The sequence below is a fragment of the Kogia breviceps genome, chromosome 3 (genome assembly GCF_026419965.1).
Source record: "Kogia breviceps isolate mKogBre1 chromosome 3, mKogBre1 haplotype 1, whole genome shotgun sequence".
Classification (NCBI taxonomy): Eukaryota; Metazoa; Chordata; class Mammalia; order Artiodactyla; family Physeteridae; genus Kogia; species Kogia breviceps.
Window position 1 is genome coordinate 174,197,559 of NC_081312.1, and position 21,780 is coordinate 174,219,338.

The window sequence follows — 21,780 nt, forward strand, 5'->3', positions numbered from 1 at the left end:
AGGCCACAACAGTGAGAGGTCTGTGTACTGTAAAAAAAAAAAAAAAAAAAAAAAAAAAGAATGACATGATGTAACTTGTGTTTCAAAGAGATGCTTTGGTTGCCATGTGGAGAACAAACCAGGGCAGAGGGTTGGTGGCTCGAGGTGGCAAGAGCAGAAGCAGAAAACTAATCTGGAAGCTTCTGTGATGACCCTAGGGAGAGAGGGCAGTAGCTGAAACAAGCCGCGAGGGCAGAGGTGGGCACAAGGGGTCAGATTCTGGATATATTTTTCCCGGGAGAGCTGACAAGATTTGCTAACGGTTTGGATGTGGATGGGAGTAAAAAACAAGTGTGGAGGATGATTCCTAAGGGTTTGACGTCCATATCTGGAAAGTTGCAGTTGCTACTTGGCAAGCTGGGAAGCCTGGAAAAGCAGCAGATGTTGTGGGGAAGGTGGTTTTGGACTTATTAGGTTAGACGCGTCACTGATCATTTGAATACAGACAGACATCAAGTACCAATCAGTAGAATGTGACGTGCTTCTCTTAAAATAAATAAAATTAGGAGCATATTCTAAAATCTAAAACCTTTTTGAATTAACTCAGACACCCTGTGGGTATGCCACCACTTGTGTTGTTATAAAACTTATTGGTACATCTTTACTTTTGCTTCATACCGCAATATCTAGTTTCCAAAATTGGAAATGTCACCAAACACAGGCCTTGTAACAGGTAACTGAGAGTGACAGGTTATAAATGCCTCCGAGGAGTCAGCTTTTCTTACAAGGCATTATTGAAGCTACTGAGACACTCCTTCCGGTCAAAAAATCTCCCCCTACCACCTTCATGGGGTCTGAAATTCCCCCATTTTAAAAAATGTAATCATTCCCTCTTAATCATGCATTCATTACTCTTGCCCAAATTCATGTATAACTGCAAAAATATTGATGTGTACTTTCTTTTAATGGAGACATTTTCTTATGCAGTTTGGCATAGTGTAGGGTCCTCTTGCTAGAAATACTTAGGAAGAAGGGGAGTGGTGGCTTGAGAGGAGAAAGAGGAGATAAACCAACAGCAGTAGGTTTTTAGAATGCAGCCTTAGAGGAGCCAGTGGAACTGGAGACACGTGAGCCTGGCCTGGAAGGAACTGAGGAACCTGCCAGAGGGGTCTCAAATTCTCCTTCTCTGCATAGATTCATCCAAGACCTGATCACGGACACAGGTGATGACTTCTGCATTTATCTGCAGTGCAGCCTCCTCCTGTGGACTCTGACTGCCTGCTCGAGGCCTCCATTTGAACATCTCTTTGATGCACCACTTCTGCGCTCTGTTCTCTCAAGGAGAAACATTATTTTCCCAAAGCCCCCTTGGCCTAGTTAACTTCCATTTAGCATTCACATCTCAGCTCAAATCTTCCTTCCCTGGGGAAGGCTTCCTTGACATTGGAGCCAGATGGAGTCCCCCCCTTTGTGGCCCCCATGGCCTCCCCTCAGAGCACTTACTCAGTCCATAATTACATATCACTTGGGTAAGTATCTGCTCAATGTCAGGGTCTCCCGTCTCCCGCCTCAGACTCCAAGCCCCTTAGAGCAGATGCATATCTCTGCTGCTCAATGCTGTATGCATTGCCAGATCCGAGCTCTTGGCTGGTGTACAAAGAGCACTCAAACATTTGGTGAGTAAATGAATGAATGCCTTGTTTGTGTGTACAGACATGAAGTAAAAGGGTCCCTGACGAAGCAAACACTAAGGTGCGTCGCATTTGCGAGAGACATCAGCTCCAGTACACTGAACTGAGTAAAGTTAAATAAGGTTGATCGAAATTTGTTCTCGTATTTGCTTTGGGTTTTATTTATCTCATCAGGCATCAACATTATTCTGTACCTCTAGAGCCACAGAGGACACTGAAGGGAGAAATCAACAACCCTAAGTCCAAAAAAAAAAAAAAAGTTACTGAATCCTTTGTTAGATAAGCAGACACATGTCTGTAGCAGTTGCCAGAGGTTGGGGGGTGCGGGAGATAGGGAGAGATTGGTAAAAGGGTACAAATTTTCGGCTATACAGTGAATAAGGTCCAAGGATCTAAAGAATAACACAGTGACTATAGTTGATAACACTGTATTGTATAAATGAAATTTGCTGACAGAGTAGAACTTAAGTGTTCTTGCCCCAAAAAAAGAAAAGAAAGAAGAAAAACGATAAATCAGTGAGGTAATGGATGTGTTAATTAACTAGGTGGGGGGACATCTTTTCACAACGTACACATATATCAAACCACCACGATGTACACTTTAAATATCTTACAATTTTATATGTCAGTTATACCTCAATAAATCTGAAATGTAAGAAAAGAAAAACCTTTCTACCAAGGTAGGGCCAGTCTGAATGTGTAATTTAAGACGTACTGACTATACCTGATTTTATTCTCATAGGTGTTTTCCTATGAATGCAAAAAACAATTACTCAGTTACAAGAGATTTCAGTTTCATCAGGTCCTCAGTCCCATTACATTTTCCCCCAAGATGTCAAACTGCTCAACTTCAAAATCTCCTGCCTCAGGGATTTCAGCCCTATGGACTTTGGCTGAACAGGAAATTCAGTTTTCCTTTTGTTCTTCTGTGCTCACTACTCTCTCCCTCCCCATGTCACTAAACCGTAGCTATACCTCAGTCTCAACCTTTAACAACAGCTTTATCAGAAGGAGCAGTTAACATCCAAAACAATTTCAACTACCAATTTCTAGACCTAACCCACCAGCTTGGATGCAGAAAACAGGAGAAGGTAGAGGAAAAGTATGGTTATATAAAATATAGAGAAGATTATTAACAATCAACAGTATTTTCCATTAAAAAAAATCTCATATCCCAAGCACATACCCCATTTCTTTTTGGCAAGATCTAACACAGTCTGCAGCTATATATCAATATTTAAACACACAAATTCATAGCAACCTCTTAGCCACTCAAATGTAACTGTAAGATTGATTTTCCTTAATAGAAATCAGATACAAACTCCATAGAACTCAAGTTTCCACTCTGGTTGTGTATATCCATCACATACAACTCCGGTGAAACAAACTCACGTAGCAGATCCCAAGACCCTGTTGTCATTAAAGATCCATTTGTAGCAAAAACATTGAAGTAAGACAGGAAAAACAAGCATGCAAAAATGAAAATTAGTAGTTAAAAAAAAAAAAAGACTCAACTTTCTAAACATAATTTTAAAAGTTTAGATACACCCAGGCCAAACGTTTGCGCAAAAGTGACAAATTTGTTAAAGACACGCTTGTGGCACATCAAAAAAAATTTCTGAGAGTGGTTAACGTCTGATACCTCCTTCATCAGACGGTCTTGTTACCTCACTGCAGCACGAAAAGCTAGGGTATATCTCGGATATTTCTGATTTCTCATCTCCCAGACCTGTACCAAAAGTACTGCTCGAGTGAGATCGAGACCGTTGTCTCCTATAAAGATTCGCCTTTTCTATATTGGAGGGAAAATATTCATACTTGTGATTAAGTGACTTGAAGAACAAAGGAAACAAAAAAATTACTTAAAAATTTAACAAGGAAGAAAAATAATCCCTTATTAAATTACAATCCAAAAGCTCAGGTATTAGAAATTCTAGTCACCTATTCCCAAACTTTAGCACACATTGCATCAACTATATAAATGACTTAAAGATCGTTTATACTCATTTTTGGTCTAAATTTTAAAAGGGAGATGAGGGATGGGAAACTGACAAGAACTAAGAAAACACTGGCAAACTAGTAAACTTCTATCAAACGAAAGGTTTGGTTATAAATAATTCTTTTCAAATATCACCAAGGATACAGCATTTGTTGCCTTTATTTTTTAGAAAATTAAATACAATTTGGCTGATTATGTGGATCAAATTAACTCTACAAATATTAGAATCCCTACTTTGCCCTGGGCTTTCAATTTTGTTAATGTCAACAATTAAACGTGGAGTTAGAAATCAGGGGGCAGAGTAAGACCTAAATGATAGATCTATTTATATTTTGAAAATACTTGCATAATTGTCAAATCTTCGCTTTGCTAAATGTGGTATGAAAGTCTGAAAAGTCAACCCATGCTATCACTATACCCAAACATCCCAACCATTTGGGTTTTGCTTTTAATTATAAACATGCAGTCTAAGTTAAAAGTCAAATAAACTTCCTAGGTAAACTACAAATTTTGCATTTTCTAAAAACTCAGAGATAAAATTTAAGGATATTTGAAAATCTATTTTAAGACATTTATGATACTATATAGAAAATCTCCCCACTGTTTCACACAGAATTCTTTAAATTAAAGAAGTCTTTAAAGAACTATACCTTTAAAATGTTGTGTTTTTCATGAAACAAATCTCCTTTATGTCTTAGCAGTTTAGTGCAGTCCAAATGGCTGCATTTGAAAGCCCAGAAAACCTCTAAAATCATATTCACTAATAAAAAGGAGATGTAAGTAAGCTCTAGACACCTTTAAAGTAAATCTAGAACAAACTAATCTAGGATATATTAAAAAGCCCTTTTGCAAGTTTTGTTTTCATAAATGATTAATGGTATATTAAACAGCACAGCAACTTTTTCAGTTTTTAAAATCCCAAACTTAAAAATTCACACTACACAAACGGCACAATGAACCGCCACAGCTCACAGTAGCTTCACTTTGAGGACAAAACCACGTAAATGGGGAGGAACTCAAAATGCAAGCAGTACCAGAGAGCATATGTAGACTTCTAGACTGAATATTGTCTTCCAGGGGATCAATGTCGAAGATGGAGCCAGGATCTGTGCGCCAAACTTTGAAGTCTTTTACCAAAGGAAGAAATCAACAAATCAAGAATGAATAAAGAAAAGTCAGCACCCAAGAGAGTCAAGCAAAAGTCTGAAAAGGGGCGTATGCAAAAAGCAAGCATGTAATAGGCAAACCCACTGTGCAGCCTACTTCAGAGAACAAAGGGATATTCACACTCACTGGATTTGCTAAGAAAACTTTGTGATCAAATTTAAGTTGCCTGGTTCATTGACCTTCCACGGGGAGCCTGTGAATCATCACCCAACACACGTGCGCGCCAGGCAACTCCCCGCGTCCCTGAACCCTCAGGCCTCACCACTCGTGCTCTCCACACGCTGAAACAGGTAAAATGTTGGGTTAAAACTCCTGATTAAGGACATGTGAGTAATTCATAAGAAGCAACTAAAAGGTTTTTGTCTAAGAAAACAAAATCAAAATCAAAAACTTCTCCCCCTACAACAGAAACAAATGTTGAGCAAATTGAAAATTAGTAACTTTCCTGTCCAGCCCTGCCTTAGATTTTAGTATAAGCCTTGCTCTGTCACCATTCAACACTATGTCCCTAAGATTCTCCCAGGCTGACAAGAAGGAACAGCAGAATGAAAGGTTCCTTCCTCTCTGACTTGTGAGACTTTCCGACAGCTCTCGATTCTCCCAGTTCAGAGATAATATTAAAAAATATATAAGCTATTCATATTGCGGAAACCATCAGAATCTCTCCGGCACGTCTATTTGCGGTAAAAGGACGTAAATGGGATTACTTCTGTTATGTCGCCCCTGCAGACAATGTCTGTGGTACCATTATACAGTACATAGGCTAAAAGGAAACCAAACAATTGCTCAACCTTCATTATCACCCATGTCTGATACGTGGGCTTCTTCTTCGTATAACAAGTAGGAACACACTCTTAAGACCAGAAGGTTATTAAAGACAGAGAACGTCCAACAACAGAATGGATTTGCAGTGATAGCTGGCAAAGGCCACGAATCCCATCCAACATGGTGCAGACAATATTACCTGTGGTCCGCTTTCACCTGGGCACCACCTCAAGCATTTGGGGAGGAGTCTGATGAATTAGGAAGCGAATTTTAAAGCCAGGGCGAGCACGATCTTTTTGACTGTGCAGGCTTGCCAAGCAGGCCCGTCAGCTTACCAACGATGATTCCAGGTCTCCTGTCCATCTCCACGATGTGAGGATGGACACCTTTATAGGCGGCATCGCTGACAACCTGGGTATTCTTCCTCACTCGCTCTGTCACGGGGTCATCCACAACAGGAGTGAAGCCCCTTCCCTTTGTCTTTTCAAAATCTTCATGATATTTCACCTGAAAAAGGGAAAGACCGTGTTCACTCAAACTGAAATCTCCTGACTGTTACACAACTCACAAACTTTTGATATAACGACAGTTGTCACTGTACCAACTGCATCTAGATTATTTTCGACATGGATGTACCTTTCCCAATTATTCCAAAAATAATGTCTGAAACTTCAGTTTCCTAGGATCAGAAATCAAGCTGACGTTTTCACAATGTTTTTCCTCATCACGGTTAGCAGCTCTTTTAATATACAAACATGTATATCAGTAAGAAGTGTTAAAAGATATATTTTAAAAATCCTGGTTACTTCCTAAAACGAACTCACTTAGGTATAAATTAATATCCTCTCTCTTAAACTTTAGTATGCAAGAAAATGATAAGGTATTTCTGCACAATTATTCAAGAAAGCCATATTATTTAAAATTAGATGGAGTTACAAATAATTATATATATATATGTTTTTGTACATAATTACAAAAACATATATATTTCAAAACATATGTTTTTCATGCTCTGAAATTGGATTAGGGTGATGGTTGTTCAACTCTGTAAATTATACTAGAAACCACTGAATTGTATACTTTAAATGGGTGAACTTTATGGTATATAAAATACATCTCATGAAACTGTTTTTAAAAAATACGTATTTTTATATTCTTTAAACATGTAAACAACACACCAAACTCAACCTTAAAATTAATTGAAAAGAAGTCCAAGCAAATATCTCTCATAAAGTACATTTACAGTAGTCACGTTAGAAATAAAAAACACACCCCAAGAATCACTGAGAAAAATTATTTTATTAGACTAAATATTTTCATTACATTTCAGTGTGATTAGAAAGCTCCCCCCAAAGGACGGGCCCATCGGCCTTTCCATGCTTTGTTAGTTTTCCAGATTAATGGTGAACAACGCCTTCAAGTGCATTGGGTGGTGTCATTCCTTAGTATGTTTTAGTCACAGACGGAGGGCCTGGTTGGACCCTACCATTGAAATATGATTCTGAGCTTCTTTGACATGTCTGAGACCAGGTGTATCTAAAATCAGACTTGGTCTACCTTTCATCTGTCTCTGGTCCTGAGTATATTTTACCTGCAAAGTAAATAGTAGAACATACTTAAAAATAAGACAATTCTAATTGAAAAAAATTACTTAACTTTTTCAAGCTTCCCGAGTGAAACATATACAATGTATCATGAATTACTTCCCAGGTAACTTGTTTGGTGAATTACATTTCGTTCTAGAATAACAATCTAAAATTTTACTCTCGATGGTCTCCTTTAAAGGCTGCAGCCAAGATGACCTAAGTCTCTCTACCAACTGAAAACAAATGCGTGACCCACATCCACTAACAATGTGTCAGTAAAAGTGGTTATCACACTTAAATTAAACAAGGAAAATCCAAAGCTAAATGGAACCTAAATTTACTTTTCCATTTCTCTATCTCCCCATTTCCCACCATAACACTGAAAAAGCACATACAGAACATCCCTCTGTGTCCTTTTATTTGCCCACTGCAGACGACAAGAATCAATAAGTAACAAATTTAGGTTCTCTCTAAGCAGCCACCAGTTAAAGGGTAGTTTATGTTGAATACAATCAGCATCTCTGGACAGAAATACCACTAGAGAGCTGTGCCTTGTAAAACCTAAATGCTGATTCCTAGGCATAAAGCTCTTATTGACATCTGATCATCAGAACACTGCTATTTGTGAAGCTGATTATGTATAAGATTAGGATACCAATTATCGCAGACCTGAGGGCATATGTGCGTTCAGAACGGAAGCCCTGGTATTTCCTAAGAGAAAGCACACTCCCCGAATAAGACACCGATGTGCACCAAGGGACTTTAATGAGTAACTGAATTCTGTGTTAAGTATATTTAAAGATATTTTTTCCCTCTAAATCCTTACTTTGGAGTAATGAGTGATTTCTTATTTTGTTTTGCAGAGAGGATTTAACAATCCACATTCAATGGAATACATCTGTAAAATAACAATTGTTTAACTTACACATCAAAGACTTTACTACTTTCAAAGACACTGGCTAAAATAACATGAATCATTGTTTAAATGAACATAATACAGTTTAAGACAAAACTTTAAATGTAAGTGTTGGTCACATCTGGAAAACAGTGGCAGCTTTTGGAAGTCATCTGAAATAATACATGTACTTATTGCATATATTACAAAGGTTTCTTGGAAACCGATTTTCTTTTCACAAGGAGAAAACAGGTTTGCAAGTAAATAATATAAAGGACATGTCCTTTGTGATAGCCCCAAGTGAATAAAACAACTTGCCGAGCTAATATTTTCTTGATTCTTCTTTACTCTTTCCATTTCAGGAGTTATACTTAAAGCCGTAGCTCTTCCCAGCTGACCTTTATAATAAACCTATCATTTCAGAAAACAAAAAGCAGAGCACTGTGAATCAATTCACCTAAATAAGAGTCTCATAGTACTTATTTTAAAGAGCTAGCCAAGGAGAGGAAGCTATGCAAAAAAAAAAAAAAGAAAAGGATGCTATCAGAGGTTTAGTCATATTTAAAATGCTTGCATCTTAAATCATTCTATTTTAATTCATTCCCTAGCAGTGAATCACTGTGAATGAAATCACTAGTAATGTACTCATTATATGGGCATACCGTTGGTAAAGCTATGATAAGCATTTTATCACAAAGGAGTATGATATGAAATGTCTTCATGACTATTACTTTAAGGTACTCTTACCTATACAGAATGCTGCTATACTCGTATAGCTTTAGTAATTAACTGCGGCAGAACTTTTGCCAGGATGCCTAAGTAGTAACCACAGTCACCCACGAGGCCAGCATTCTTGCCACCGCTCCATCCCTCCTTCTCCAGAATCACGTTCCCTTTTGAGACTAACAGAGTTACACCAACTGTGACTCTGAATATATCGGGAAAAAGTGAGCGTCTACTTCTCCAAAATATAGTTGTCAGGGAAAAGTGCCAAACAAGAAACTGCCTTTCCTTTATAATCTGGTCAGAAGGACTTTAAAGGCTTGAAGAATAAAAGATTCCTTTGAATCCAATAGATTTCCAAATTTCCTCTTCCAAAGAACCCAATTTAGATGTTAAAGACAGCAAAAAAGGATTCTCTCAGTGAACTGCATCCACGGATTACATAACAGAAAGGAGGCAGAGCAGGCCAGGAGTTGGCGTCTGAGTAAACACTGACAGCCCCTCAACAAGCGCCCCCCAAATGGACCTGTCCCATGTGACCCATTCGGCCAGGCACATTTTATAATTTTCCCCCAGCATCATCCAAAAATAAAGTGACAACAGCTGGTAGTGGAAGACAGGGCCGGAAAGGCTACAGAACAAGAATATGTATATATATGTAGGAAAGGGACTGGGAAAGCGTATCTGTAGGGCCAAGATGCCAGAAGCTGCCACTGTTAAGCCTTTGGGGCACCACAGAAACCACAAGCATGAAGGAAGACCAGATAAGAGGGAAGCACAATAACCTGCAAACAAAAATCACACTGTAGGGCTTCCCTGGTGGCGCAGTGGTTGGGAGTCCGCCTGCCGATGCGGGGGACACGGGTTCATGCCCCGGTCTGGGAAGATCCCACGTGCCGCGGAGCGGCTGGGCCCGTGAGCCATGGCCGCTGCGCCTGCGCGTCCGGAGCCTGTGCTCCGCAACGGGAGAGGCCACAGCAGTGAGAGGCCCGCGTACCGCAAAAAAATAAATAAATAAATAAAATCACACTGTTGTCACTGGGAACTCTGGCCGGGAATGCCTGGCTGGACCCACAATACCTAAGACCCTGAAACCTTTCCAATAAATTGGCAGTCAACTGAGAGCAGAGTATCAACTCAAGGTCATGAAAACTTTGTCAACATGATCCCTTCATTGACATGTTGACAATATGTTTGCTCTTGTAAGAAAAAAGTTACTAAGATCACACATTGCTGAGGTTCTTCTGGTTTTCTTTAACCCTCTTCAGCTCTGGTGGATCAGAAACTGCCGTTGCCTGTTTAATCTCTCCTCTGTATTTCACCTATGGAGGATAAATAAGACTTTTAACAAACAGTAAAATGGTCTCCGCCCAAATAGCAACAGAGGATGAGCCTCAAGATTAAGCCTAATTTTTAAACATTTTTTTCCACAGTAGACGCATGTCAACCTTTCAGTTCAAATGCACCTGGATTCTGATTCTTCTAACTTAGCAAGCACGAAGTGTTGTTGTGCTTCTTAAAAATGATTTTTTAAATAAATATATTGCTGTTCAATACCAAAACTAATTGCAAATGCCACAACTAAATGTAATGGAAATATAAGGGGAAAACATTGTAATGATATCATTACAGGAGAACTACAGTGAAGTAGCCACGGCAGCCTGGGAAGCTGGCTTTACTCCCACGCTGACCCTGGAGCCTCCACCTTCAAAAGAAGCTGCAGCTCCCTCACTCCTACCACCATCAGGGATCTTGTAAGGATAAAGCAGTCATCAGCCTGAACTCACTCTTTAAAATTTAAAGTCCCTCAAAATTACCCGTTTTAGAAGAAGGTTACTGTTTATAATGGTAAAAGTTCCATAACAGGGTGAAAGAATGGGAAAAATAACTATTGGGGGACACATCTGAAAGAGATTTCTGAATTCAGGGAGGCCTGGGTTCCAATCCCAGCCCTGCTGTCACAAACCGTGGGTTGCCAGCATGTCCTCTAACTCCTCAAGCCTTAGTTTCCCACACCTACAAACCAGGGGAGTAAAACGTGCCCACCTCACGGATTTATAGAAAGCGCTTGGCACGGGGCCCACATTAGAGGAGCCTCATGACTGTGAACTACCATTGCTTTAGTAGCAATAGATTGCTGACGGATTGGATAACGTTTCCTGTTTTATTTACAAGGTTCCCTGCCCTGACATTATGTCTTGGAACCCCAGTCAAGCCAGGTCTTCTTTTGCCTTATGCCGATAGACGATTTGTTTTCTCAGACTGACAACAGACCCACGATGCTACTCTTTAAATCTGCATGCAGTTTTAGAGATTTACCAGCTATGAGGTCTTATCCATCTTGGTGTACCAGTGACCAGGATAATGCCTGTCACGTTGCCTAATGAAGATTTCTTGAATAAACAAGCAGGACTGAAGGACAGCAAGACAGTCCCCAGTTTCCTGGACCCACACGAGAGGTCTACTGTCCCAGCCCCTCAATACGTGACTGTGGAAAAGGAGCAGCCAAGATGCAGAGGGTCTAATGCTTTTCAGAAGGCGTTCTAAAGAAGAAAAATATATGCTGTTTGGTAAAATATAAGAGGAAAGAGAAACAACTTGCCGTGCTCAGCTGCTCCTGGTTTCTCCTCACTCTCTCTATCTCTGGCGTCGTGCTCACTGGAGTTGCTGTGTAACGCTGCTCTTTGTACCGGAGCTGAGAGACAAGCGCAAAACTGTGTGGGATTATGGGAAGGAAGTGTGAGCTGGCACACTGCAACCGACTAAAAGAAACGTTACACAGTGACAGAGCATATTCGTTAGCTAAAATCTTCATTAGGGTTTTACAGTGAAACATGCTTTGCTGAAAGACTTCGTCATCACAGTGATCCCAGAGCTAAGCTTTTTCTTGCCCCAATGTTTTGAATTCTACCTTGGGGTGCTATTCTTCAAACCGCATAATTCAGTGGTGGCCTCGCTGAGTTCGATCTTATCAGCAATGATAAATGATCCCTTCTGTGAGCTCACAGCACCAAAGCACCATTACCAAATGACCGTTTTATATTTAAAAATTAAAATCCTGCACTCTTATCATTAGAAAGGAGGGTTAAGCCAGTCCTATGCCTGCACCTCACTGAGTGGCCGTCACTATGTAAATAAACCCTGAACCTCAACGTTTCCTCCTCTACCAAGTTCCAGCGTTAGAAGCCCGTGCTCTGGCTAGCATTATGGAGATATTTCTGCCTGACTGCATAGAGGTGGCTCTTTCTTAGCTGGGAGATCAGACCCAGCGTTTGTGGCCAGCTTTCCTGACAATTCCACAACATCCCAGGAAATAAATGAGGATCCGGCACAGACAGAATGGCGTGTCCATCAAATGAATTTTTGACAGGTAGAAGGAAAACTAGAGGCTAAAAAAATCCCATTATAAGGAACTCCACAGGGACAGTCTTAATGATTTTTTGGAATTTAAATTCAGTGTTAGAGAATTTTTTTTTTTTTGTAAGACATCACAAGGCCTATGTGGCTTGCAGATAAAATGGACTTGAGATGTACACCCTCAGCAGTGCATGTGCAAGTGAACAGATATTTGATAAGCCTGGAAAATGAATGAAAAAGGGTCAGGTCCCTGCCAGTGTGATTTCTTTCTCTGTGCCGTGGTATGCAGTTTGAGGGTTTAGGCAGATTCTGTGTCGGATAACTGCCTGAAGCGAGGCAAGGTCCAGCGAAATCTCTATTGATGGCAGGATACAAAGCGAGATTACTCTGGGCTGAGTTCAGAGGAGAAAAAATTGTTGAACAGCACTACTGATGCTGAGAAACTGTTGTAGCCAATTTCTAGTGGATATAAGTTTGGGGACATACATTTGACATGGAGACTCTTCACGTATTGCATTCATCCACTCACAAACACGCTGAGTGCTTGAGAGGCAATATCTCACTTGATATTCTAGTCTCTGTTTTATAGATGAGGAAACTGAGGCTTGGAGAGGGGCTGGTAGCTTATGAAGGTTACACAGCAGGTAGGGTCTGAAGCTGGGACCAAACCAACAGTCCAGGGCCTACGTTCTTCTCCACGACTCCAGTCTTATCCAAACTTCCACCATGTCCATACCACTTCCCATATGACATGCCAGATATCACCTGTGCTGTGATTTATAGTATTTTCTTATTAAATTAACTCATTATTATTTTCAAATAGTTATTTTAAGGGAGTGTTATGTTTCTATGATAAATTGAAAACTAGCAACCCTTCTTTTAGAAAAAGGGACACATTATGAGAATCTCTAGGCCATACTGAGTGAAGTTAAGTCAGACAGAGAAAGACAAATATCATATGATAACGCTTACATGTGGAATCTAAAAAAATGGTACAAATGAACCTATTTACAAAACAGAAATAGAGTCACAGATGTAGAAAACAAACTTATGGTTACCAAAGGGGAAATGGGGGGAGGGATAAATTGGGAGATTGGGATTGACATATACACACTACTATATATAGAATGGATACCTAATAAGAACCTACCATATAGCACAGGGAACTCTACTCAATACTCTGTAATGACCTATATGGGAATAGAATCTAAAGAAGAGTGGATATATGCCTATGTATAACTGATTCACTTTGCTATACAGCAGAAACTAACACAACATGGTAAATCAACTACATTCCAATATAAAATAATTTTTTAAAAAAGGACACATTAAAACAATTTAATCGGGCTTCCCTGGTGGCGCAGTGGTTGAGAGTCCGCCTGCCGATGCAGAGGACACGGGTTCGTGCCCCGGTCCGGGAAGATCCCACGTGCCGCGGAGCGGCTGGGCCCGTGAGCCATGGCCACTGAGCCTGCACGTCCGGAGCCTGTGCTCCGCAACGGGAGAGGCCACAACAGTGAGAGGCCCACGTACCGCAAAAAAAAAAAAAAAAAAAAAAAATTTAATCCCTAAGTCAAGGCCAGAGCATCAGCAGCCACCGTGTGCATCGGAATCACCCTGCCGGGCTGGCACTGCCAACAGCCCCCTCGAGGCCTGAATTACGATTTCTCTCTCCACCACCTTCCTCCTGCCATCTTCCACCCCAAGTATCCATCACACTAAGCCTTCTCCTCTTTGAACAGATCTTGGATCCTGAACACGTTGAGTCTGCACTGCCAGGAGGGCCCTTTCTCACGAAATCCACCCCAAACTTTTATCAATTCCTCAAGATCTAACTCAAATGTTACTCTTTCTCCAAGGGTTTTCCTCTCTCTCATGTGACATAGCCTTCCTTCTCTGCATTTCCCCAGCACTTTGAAAACAGAATTAGTACTTAATATTAAATGAGATATTGCATGTAAAGAACTCAAAAAGCGTGGTAAACACTCAGTAAATATTAATTATTGTTACAGCACTTAATGCACAATCTTTATCTATTGCCACAGCTGCTTCTCCTAGAGACCTTGAGAATCCACACAGCCCCTAAGACCCTAACCTCATCTCTGAATGCCCCCAAGAACAAGAACAGAGCAGGCATTCAATACCATGTTCTTTAATAAGCAAATGCACACGCTTGGTGTAATGCTACCCCAACAGAAGTATGTGTGAAATCTTATCTCCACTTTTCAGGAACTGGCCCCCCTACAATGGTATTCACCATAGTGGGACCTCACCCGCCCAAGTGTCATGCCCACAGAAAACAATACTTAAAGGAATATGATCACACATTGCTGATGTTCTTCTGGTTTTCTTTAACTCTCTTGAGCTCTGGTGGATCAGAAATGGCTGTTCCATGGTTCATCTCTTCCTTGTATTTTACCTGCATGATTTATTTTTTAAAATGTAAGTTTTATTCAACACAAGGCTTAAAAAATAGTCAAGAATTCTTCACTTGTAACTACTGCATAGTTGAATTTTTAATTCCCACATTAATTTTCCTTCAGTGGGAACACAAATTTTTATTTCATCTGGTGCTTTCAGGATTCCTTTATCCTGAAGTACAAAGAAACCCATATCTATTCACCTAGCCATCACTGAAGAGGTTTTTTAATTAAAATAAGCATATATTGCTTGTGAAAATAAATTTTATCATCAGGCAGATGCACCAAAAACCTTGGAAATTATCTTAATAAATAACTTATTATTTTCTATTTGAAAAGCAGTTTCTATTTATTAACATGTTAATTGAAATTCACCATGTATTTAAAGGCAAAAGTCAAACTGAGTTAGCTACGTTCTTGGAAATACTGCGTATCTGACTGAGAGTACCCAAATGATCCAGAATAAGAAAAAAATAAAAGAAGAGAAAGGGGAAGGTGGAGGGAAATGTACTACGAGCAGAGGCCACTGAGTGCTGATCGCTATAGATGGGCCAGTGGCAGAAAGTCAGGTAGTGTCTTCTACCCACACAATCATGTTATGTAAAGCCTGCCTATATCCCGGCACTTGCTTCAATCAAAAGCTCCTCGTTCAAGGCTATTTAGAGGAAGATCAACCAGACAAATGATAATGCCAACACACAGTTATGCCTGGGACACGCTCTTTAAATTTATGAAATGATTAGTGATGCTATTATATCAGGTGGTATTTTAATATGTGTAAAATTCATGGAAGATTGGATTCGAGAAAAAGGACACACACATATATCTATGGAAACATAGGCTAGACTTAAGAGGCATATGTTGAAATTTAGCCAAGACTTAGCTCTACATAAAACATCTTTTAGAAATCATTTGGTAATGTTTAAAATGATTAAAGCTGAAATCCACACTGACAGTCATAAAGAAACGATACCTAAATATCTTTGCTATCATCTGTATCTTAGCATCTGTACATTTAATATGAGATATGAGTAACAATGTCAATATTAGGCCAGATCCAAAACAGTTAAATGGAGAGTACATTGAGACAGACAACCTCTAACTAAGATTCAAAAGTAGTTCTTAACAGAGAAAGCTAATAGCCAAAAGACTTTTACTCTGGAGGTGGAAAATGTCGAGATCTTTAAATGTTAGAGAATCCTATCTTGGTTTGACAGATCTAGCTAATCTTGAAAGGGCAACTTTCCATGTGAATACTAAGCAGAAGTTTAGGGCCCAGCCTCGTGGAGATACAGAATGACTACTGTTTGCTAGAGGGGGCAGAGTGGGGTGCTGGGAGACGAAATGATAGACTGTACTACTTTCTGCGATTTTCCTCGGGTGAGAAGCTAAACATGATTAAAGATGAACATTTTCGTTCTTCATATGACTCCAAACTAAGCAAAATGGCACAGTCATTTCACTGTAGGCAATAGAATTGCACAGTACAGAACATTTATAACATTATATACCCCAGTACATTGATGGGTACATTTCAAATACTATCATTTGGAAGTGAAGGAAACAACCATTTTACATTTCTCAGCCGAACAAATTTCTCCACCAGACTCTAGTGTTGCCTGACACAGGCTTCTCGCCGTGGTGGATCGGAAGCCTCATCGTCAGGTCCTCCTCCTTATGCTTTCCTCAGGAGATAGCTTCATTCATGCTGCCAGGATTTTAGTGCACTAGGATTCTACAGATTTTTTGTAAGCTCATTTTGAAGTCTGTTTAGCACAGCATTACCTTGCCTCTCCTACTCTGTCTGCACAAATGCTAGTGCACACATATCCTAAGATGCCTGGTAACAGTCAGAGTTCCTGGCAGAGGAGTTTAATCAAGGCAGTTCTACTTGGATGACTTCAAGAAAACTCTGCCTCTAAGGGTGAAGGTGAAGAGAAAGGTCAGGCAAGGGCATGCGAGGAAAGAACCCTTCTGAGTTCCTCAGCAAGAAGCTAAATACAGTAGGCCCTCCACTTCCTCAGTGTGAAACCGTGGAAGTGGAGGGCCAACAGTAAGGCAGTTGAGCATCTGCAAATTTTGGTATGAATGTGTATGAGTGTGTGTGAGTGTGGGTTGGTGGGGCTCCTGGACCCAATGCCCGTGGATACCAAGGAATGACTGTATAACAACTATTACCAAATATGTCTTTTGGTAAGGATAGCAATTATCCATTGTAAATGTCAAGCCCTGGATGAAGAACTTTTTAATCCATAACATTAAACACCTCCTCTACCCTTCCCCCAAGCTCAAAGGGAACTGGGGGTGGGGAGGCAGGTAATTTACTTTACAAAATTATAGTGAAGGTGTGTGCTTTCCTTTGCTGGAAATTGGAAGAAGCAGAAGGCGAATGGGGCCTCTTTGAAACCTTCTCTTAAGCCACCAAATGAATGTTCTAGGGCCTTTAATCATTCTGTCAGGGTAAAATTTCTTTCCTCCAAGTTGTGGAAAGGTATTGAAATTTATCCTTTCTCTGAAAAATTTAATACAGTTAAAATTCTGTTCAAAAGGGTGAAATCTAATCCTAGATTTCATTACTGTACTATTAAAGTGATCCATCTCTTATGCACTATGATATATCAAGATGAAATACTGCTTTAGGTTCAAGGGGAACAAGGCTACAGTTTCCTTCTGAAAGTTAGACCTTTGATATTTGATGAAATAGTGTTTCAACAAAGTGTAGGAAAAAAGGCAGCCAGTTTAGTAAAGAACCAAAAACATTTATCTAGCTTATGTTTGCTTTTGGAAAGGATGATTAATGCTATAGAGAACTGGGGGCTTCCCTGGTGGCGCAGTGGTTAAGAATCTGCCTGCCAATGCAAGGGACACGGGTTCGAGCCCTGGTCCGGGAAGATCCCACATGCCGCGGAGCAACTAAGCCCGTGCACCACAACTACTGAAGCCTGTGCTCAAGAGCCCGCAAGCCACATCTACTGAGTTCACATGCCACAACTACTGAAGCCTGCACACCTAGAGCCCATGCTCAGCAACAAGAGAAGCCACCGCAATGAGAAGCCCGTGCACCACATTGAAGAGTAGCCCCTGCTCACCGCAACGTAGACAAAGCCAGCGCACAGCAACGATGACCCAATACAGCCAAAAATAAAAACAAATAAATAAATAAATTTATATTTTAAAAAATGCTATAGAGAACTTACTGAACTAATATTCTGCTGATTTTTCTTCACTCGTTCAATCTCTGGAGTATCTTTTACTGCTGTGCCAGCTCCTACTTCTTTCTTATAAAATACCTTTATTATAAGAGAAGGAAAAGAATAACTATAAGCTTATTAGAATTCGAGTCCTAGAGATCTGATTCATGAAAAAGAAAATTCTCACATTTTAAAGTAACGTGAATACAGCTTCTATTTATGAGAACCGATGTCACGTTAATCAATTAAATAATCCATTATGAGAACAAATGCAAAACTGTGGTTTTGTATTCCACAATATTAAAATAAAACTCTACTACCTGTTCTAGGGTATGCTTGGTAACTTACAAGGCTGCAGATTACTTGCTCTAAGAATATAAATCAGCAAACTAGAGTTTCCTTCTCAAATACAAATATATATCACATGTGTATTTGAGAAAAATCAAAGGACATATTAAAAAAGCTCACTAAGCAGTTATCACTTAATTCAAAAACAGCATGAAGTTTTAAGCAACTGCTATTCTCCAAATGAGAGCAAAGATGCTCTCGTTCTCTTCGAAGAAAACATTAGCTCTATCTTCAACATCAACACTAAGTCAGCCTATTTTCCTTATCTTTCCACTTATTCCTTAGACCTTCCCATGTCTCTCCATCCCTACCAATACTCACCCCTTTCAAACACAAAGCAAAAGAAAAAACAAAGTGTCCTACAGAAAAATAGAATAATTATAAGGAAGTCACACGAGGACAGAACTACTCCCTCTCTTGGTATTTGTTAACCCGTAGGTCCCGTGAGTGTGTGTGAGTCGGGGTGGGGAGAGGGGGGCCCTGGAACCACCAGGACCAGTGGGGGTCAGGAGAGCAGGACATGAGAGATGTTCCCCTGCAAAAACTAGAAATCTGGGAGACCGCGGAATCACAGGAGATAAGGGCCACACCGCCCTTCTCCCTCATCGTCTCCTCCAGCAAGATGTCTCCATTTCTTAGCACCGCCTGCCTGTGAAGACCCTAAAGGTACCTGAGCAGCATACCTGGAGGGTTAAGAGCTTGCCAATTTACTAGAAGTAGAAAATATTCCAGAAATCTTCAGGAAAAATACAATTTATATTTTTAATAACACATTTGCTTAACTACTAAATGAGTTCATTCTACATTAAAATATTAGCGGTACCATCCATTTTTATTTTAGAATTCAAGTTTATATATCCCTTAAATATAAGCCCAATATCTTAACTAATGGTGCTGACAAAATGCCTGTGCCTCAGAACAAAAATATGAAAGTTTAGGAACTGGTTACAAGCTGGTAAATCCCTCAGTATATTATCAATGTAAATAATCAATGACCAGGAAGGAAATCACTTCATATGACTATTTTCATCTTCAGAGTAAAATCTGTGTGGAAGATCAAGATCGCTTTCTTGAGTGAAATTTTAAAATTCAGTTAAAAATAGCAGTTGCTTGTACCAAAGAAGGAGATATGAATTTGTAATTCTACTACAATCACGATAAATTATAAGTTGTAAGAACATTTGGTATTCTTATTATTTTAAAGAAGGAGAGATATACATTTGACAGAAAATTCCAGCAATGCAGCCAAAAATCAGACAATGAGGGAAAAAGGCCCTCCTTACAAAACATAATTTCAAGGTGGCAACTGAAAAGACATAATGACTACTCACCGCACTAATGTTTTGTTGAGTTGTCTTAATTCTCTGGATTTCAGGAGTATCTGCCACAGTAGAATAGCTAGAAAGCATCTTCTCTGCCTCATCTTTATACTTTTTCTAAAATTATAAACAGTGAATGTGAATGTGAAACTCTGTGTGTGCGTGTACAAGAGAGGCAGAGACAAAGAAAATGGTACTACTTTTTCCAACTCTACTGTATACCACCTGGCTCTAAATTATATCTCAGGATTCAAAGCAGTTGTTGATGTGCTTATGCAATAGTAAAAAATAAAAGCATATGCAAACAGAGTAAGCAAAGAGTCTAGGAAAGCACATTCACCTCCACTCAGGCAATGGTTCCCACCCCAGGCTATTCAAATGCCCTGGGAGGGCTTGACCTTAATAGCATTCCTAAGCCTAGAACCTACTCTCTCAGGAGCAGTCCCAGTTCCTCTTCAAAGTAGCCCTTATAACTCCTACCAGTAACCTGACTCTCTTTGCTTACCTGTTTTCATGCTTCTGGATTTATGCTTTGCTTCCTACTTCAGATAAAGATACATTTGATCAAGGGAAAGGTACTAGTATTTTGTAGTGGAGACTGAAATCTCAATTTTCTTTCTACTAAATGTACTCTGAGTTCTGATACATCCTGGGCAATACCTTCTACAAGTGCCAGCATTTACATAGTAATAGGTATTGTCCTAAATACTTAACACACATTAACTCATCTAATTAACCCCACAAGCAGATACTATTATTATCCACTCTTACAGATGGGGAAATTTAGGGATTAGCTAAGAAGTGTCAGAACCAGGATTTAAACCCAGGCACTCTGGCTCCAAAGTCAGTGAAAGTAACTGCATCGGTAGATGCTTGTTAAGGAAAGGTAATTCCTGTTCATGTTGAAATGCACCACAGCATCATTACACCCTTGTAAGTATTCCATTGTATCCCAAATAACTAAAATTCCTTAAAATCAGATGTGCCCTCATCATACTCAAAAAATCAACACTGTTAAGTTAAAGCAGGAATTCTAAGAGCTCAGGCATCACTTCCTATGGGAAGCTTTTACTCTTGATATCGTTACTTTCTGGTAAGATATATCATAGTTTGTCATGCCATATTTGCACGATTATTTGACTATCAGATTAGCCTGTAGTTTCCCAAAGGCAAAACCATGTCTAATTTGGCATGTGAATGGGTGCACAGGAAGTATCTGCTGAATGAATGAATGAGCTTGGCAACTTTTCTCCCCTGACTCAAATGACCATATGCCCGTTTTAACTATTTATCTATGATTTTAGTCCAGCTGATATAGCTAGAGCCAACTTCTCCAAGCTCACATGCTGTTACGAGACACTGAGGACAGATGAACACACACTTCAGGACCATCCCCACTGCTTTGTCATGGAGAATGCTGAGAAGCAAGCAGCTCCCCTGATACTTGATTCTGGCCTCTTGATACCCTTGAAACGGAGCAGGACCCTATGGGGCCTTCCCAGGACAGATCCTCCTCCCCCATTACATTCACCTGCCTCTTGTCTATAGAAAAACTTTAGTCAAAGAATAAATTTAACCAGAGAAATCGGAAATACAGAAACAAAGGTAATCAGCCAGACAAGACCAAATAATAATTTAGTCATTAAACAAAGTCAAGGACCCTTAGTTCCTCCTCAAGGGCTCTAGATAATATTCTGAGCCATATCCTTTGAGCTGTTTCGTAGATACTGAAACCCCCACCACGTGGAAGAAGTGAACTACATGATGACCAGACTGTAGCCATGACATAAGCTGCCACAATTCTGAGAACTGGACCCAGGGAAATGGGAACAAATCAACCTTGGAACTGAAGACTGACTGTACTTAAAACAATCAAGATGATGCTGATCAGACCACTGATGACCAATGTCAAGATGACTGTCAGAGCTGACTGTGCTGCTCTGCACACAGCCTCCTCCCTCTGCCTATACACCCCTGAAACTCCCCTTTAAAAAGTCTTGCTCCTGGGCTTCCCTGGTGGCACAGTGGTTAAAAATCCACCTGCCAATGCAGGAGACACAGGTTCGAGCCCCGGTCCAGGAAGATCCCACATGCCCTGGAGCAACTAAGCCCGTGTGCCACAACTCCTGAGCCTGCGCTCTAGAGCCCGCGAGCCACAACTACTGAGCCTGTGTGCCACAACTACTGAAGCCCGTGCACCTAGAGCCTGTGCTCTGCAACAAGAGAAGCCACCATAATGAGAAGCCTACTCACCACAACGAAGAGTAGCCCCCACTCGCCACAACTAGAGAAAGCCCACGTGCAGCAACGAAGACCCAACACAGCCAAAAATAAAATATA

At 40.1% G+C, this 21,780-nt stretch overlaps 1 protein-coding gene across 14 annotated transcripts in view; it reads right to left on the bottom strand.

Annotated features, from left to right (window-relative positions):
• Positions 1 to 21,780, bottom strand: part of NEBL (nebulette) — a 353,899-nt gene that overhangs the window by 26,390 nt on the left and 305,729 nt on the right. For 7 of the 14 annotated variants that reach the window (XM_067030375.1, XM_067030380.1, XM_067030379.1 and 4 more), the window contains 10 exons: positions 19,453 to 19,557; positions 17,780 to 17,872; positions 14,489 to 14,581; positions 11,408 to 11,500; positions 10,035 to 10,127; positions 8,401 to 8,493; positions 7,088 to 7,192; positions 5,937 to 6,108; positions 4,704 to 4,796; positions 3,313 to 3,462 (listed from right to left, as the gene is read on the bottom strand). In XM_067030375.1, coding sequence (XP_066886476.1) covers positions 3,313 to 3,462; positions 4,704 to 4,796; positions 5,937 to 6,108; positions 7,088 to 7,192; positions 8,401 to 8,493; positions 10,035 to 10,127; positions 11,408 to 11,500; positions 14,489 to 14,581; positions 17,780 to 17,872; positions 19,453 to 19,557 — 1,090 coding nt within the window. The remainder of the gene's footprint in view (positions 1 to 3,312; positions 3,463 to 4,703; positions 4,797 to 5,936; positions 6,109 to 7,087; positions 7,193 to 8,400; positions 8,494 to 10,034; positions 10,128 to 11,407; positions 11,501 to 14,488; positions 14,582 to 17,779; positions 17,873 to 19,452; positions 19,558 to 21,780) is intronic. The other 7 variants (XM_067030382.1, XM_067030376.1, XM_059057855.2 and 4 more) reach the window with 5 other exon arrangements.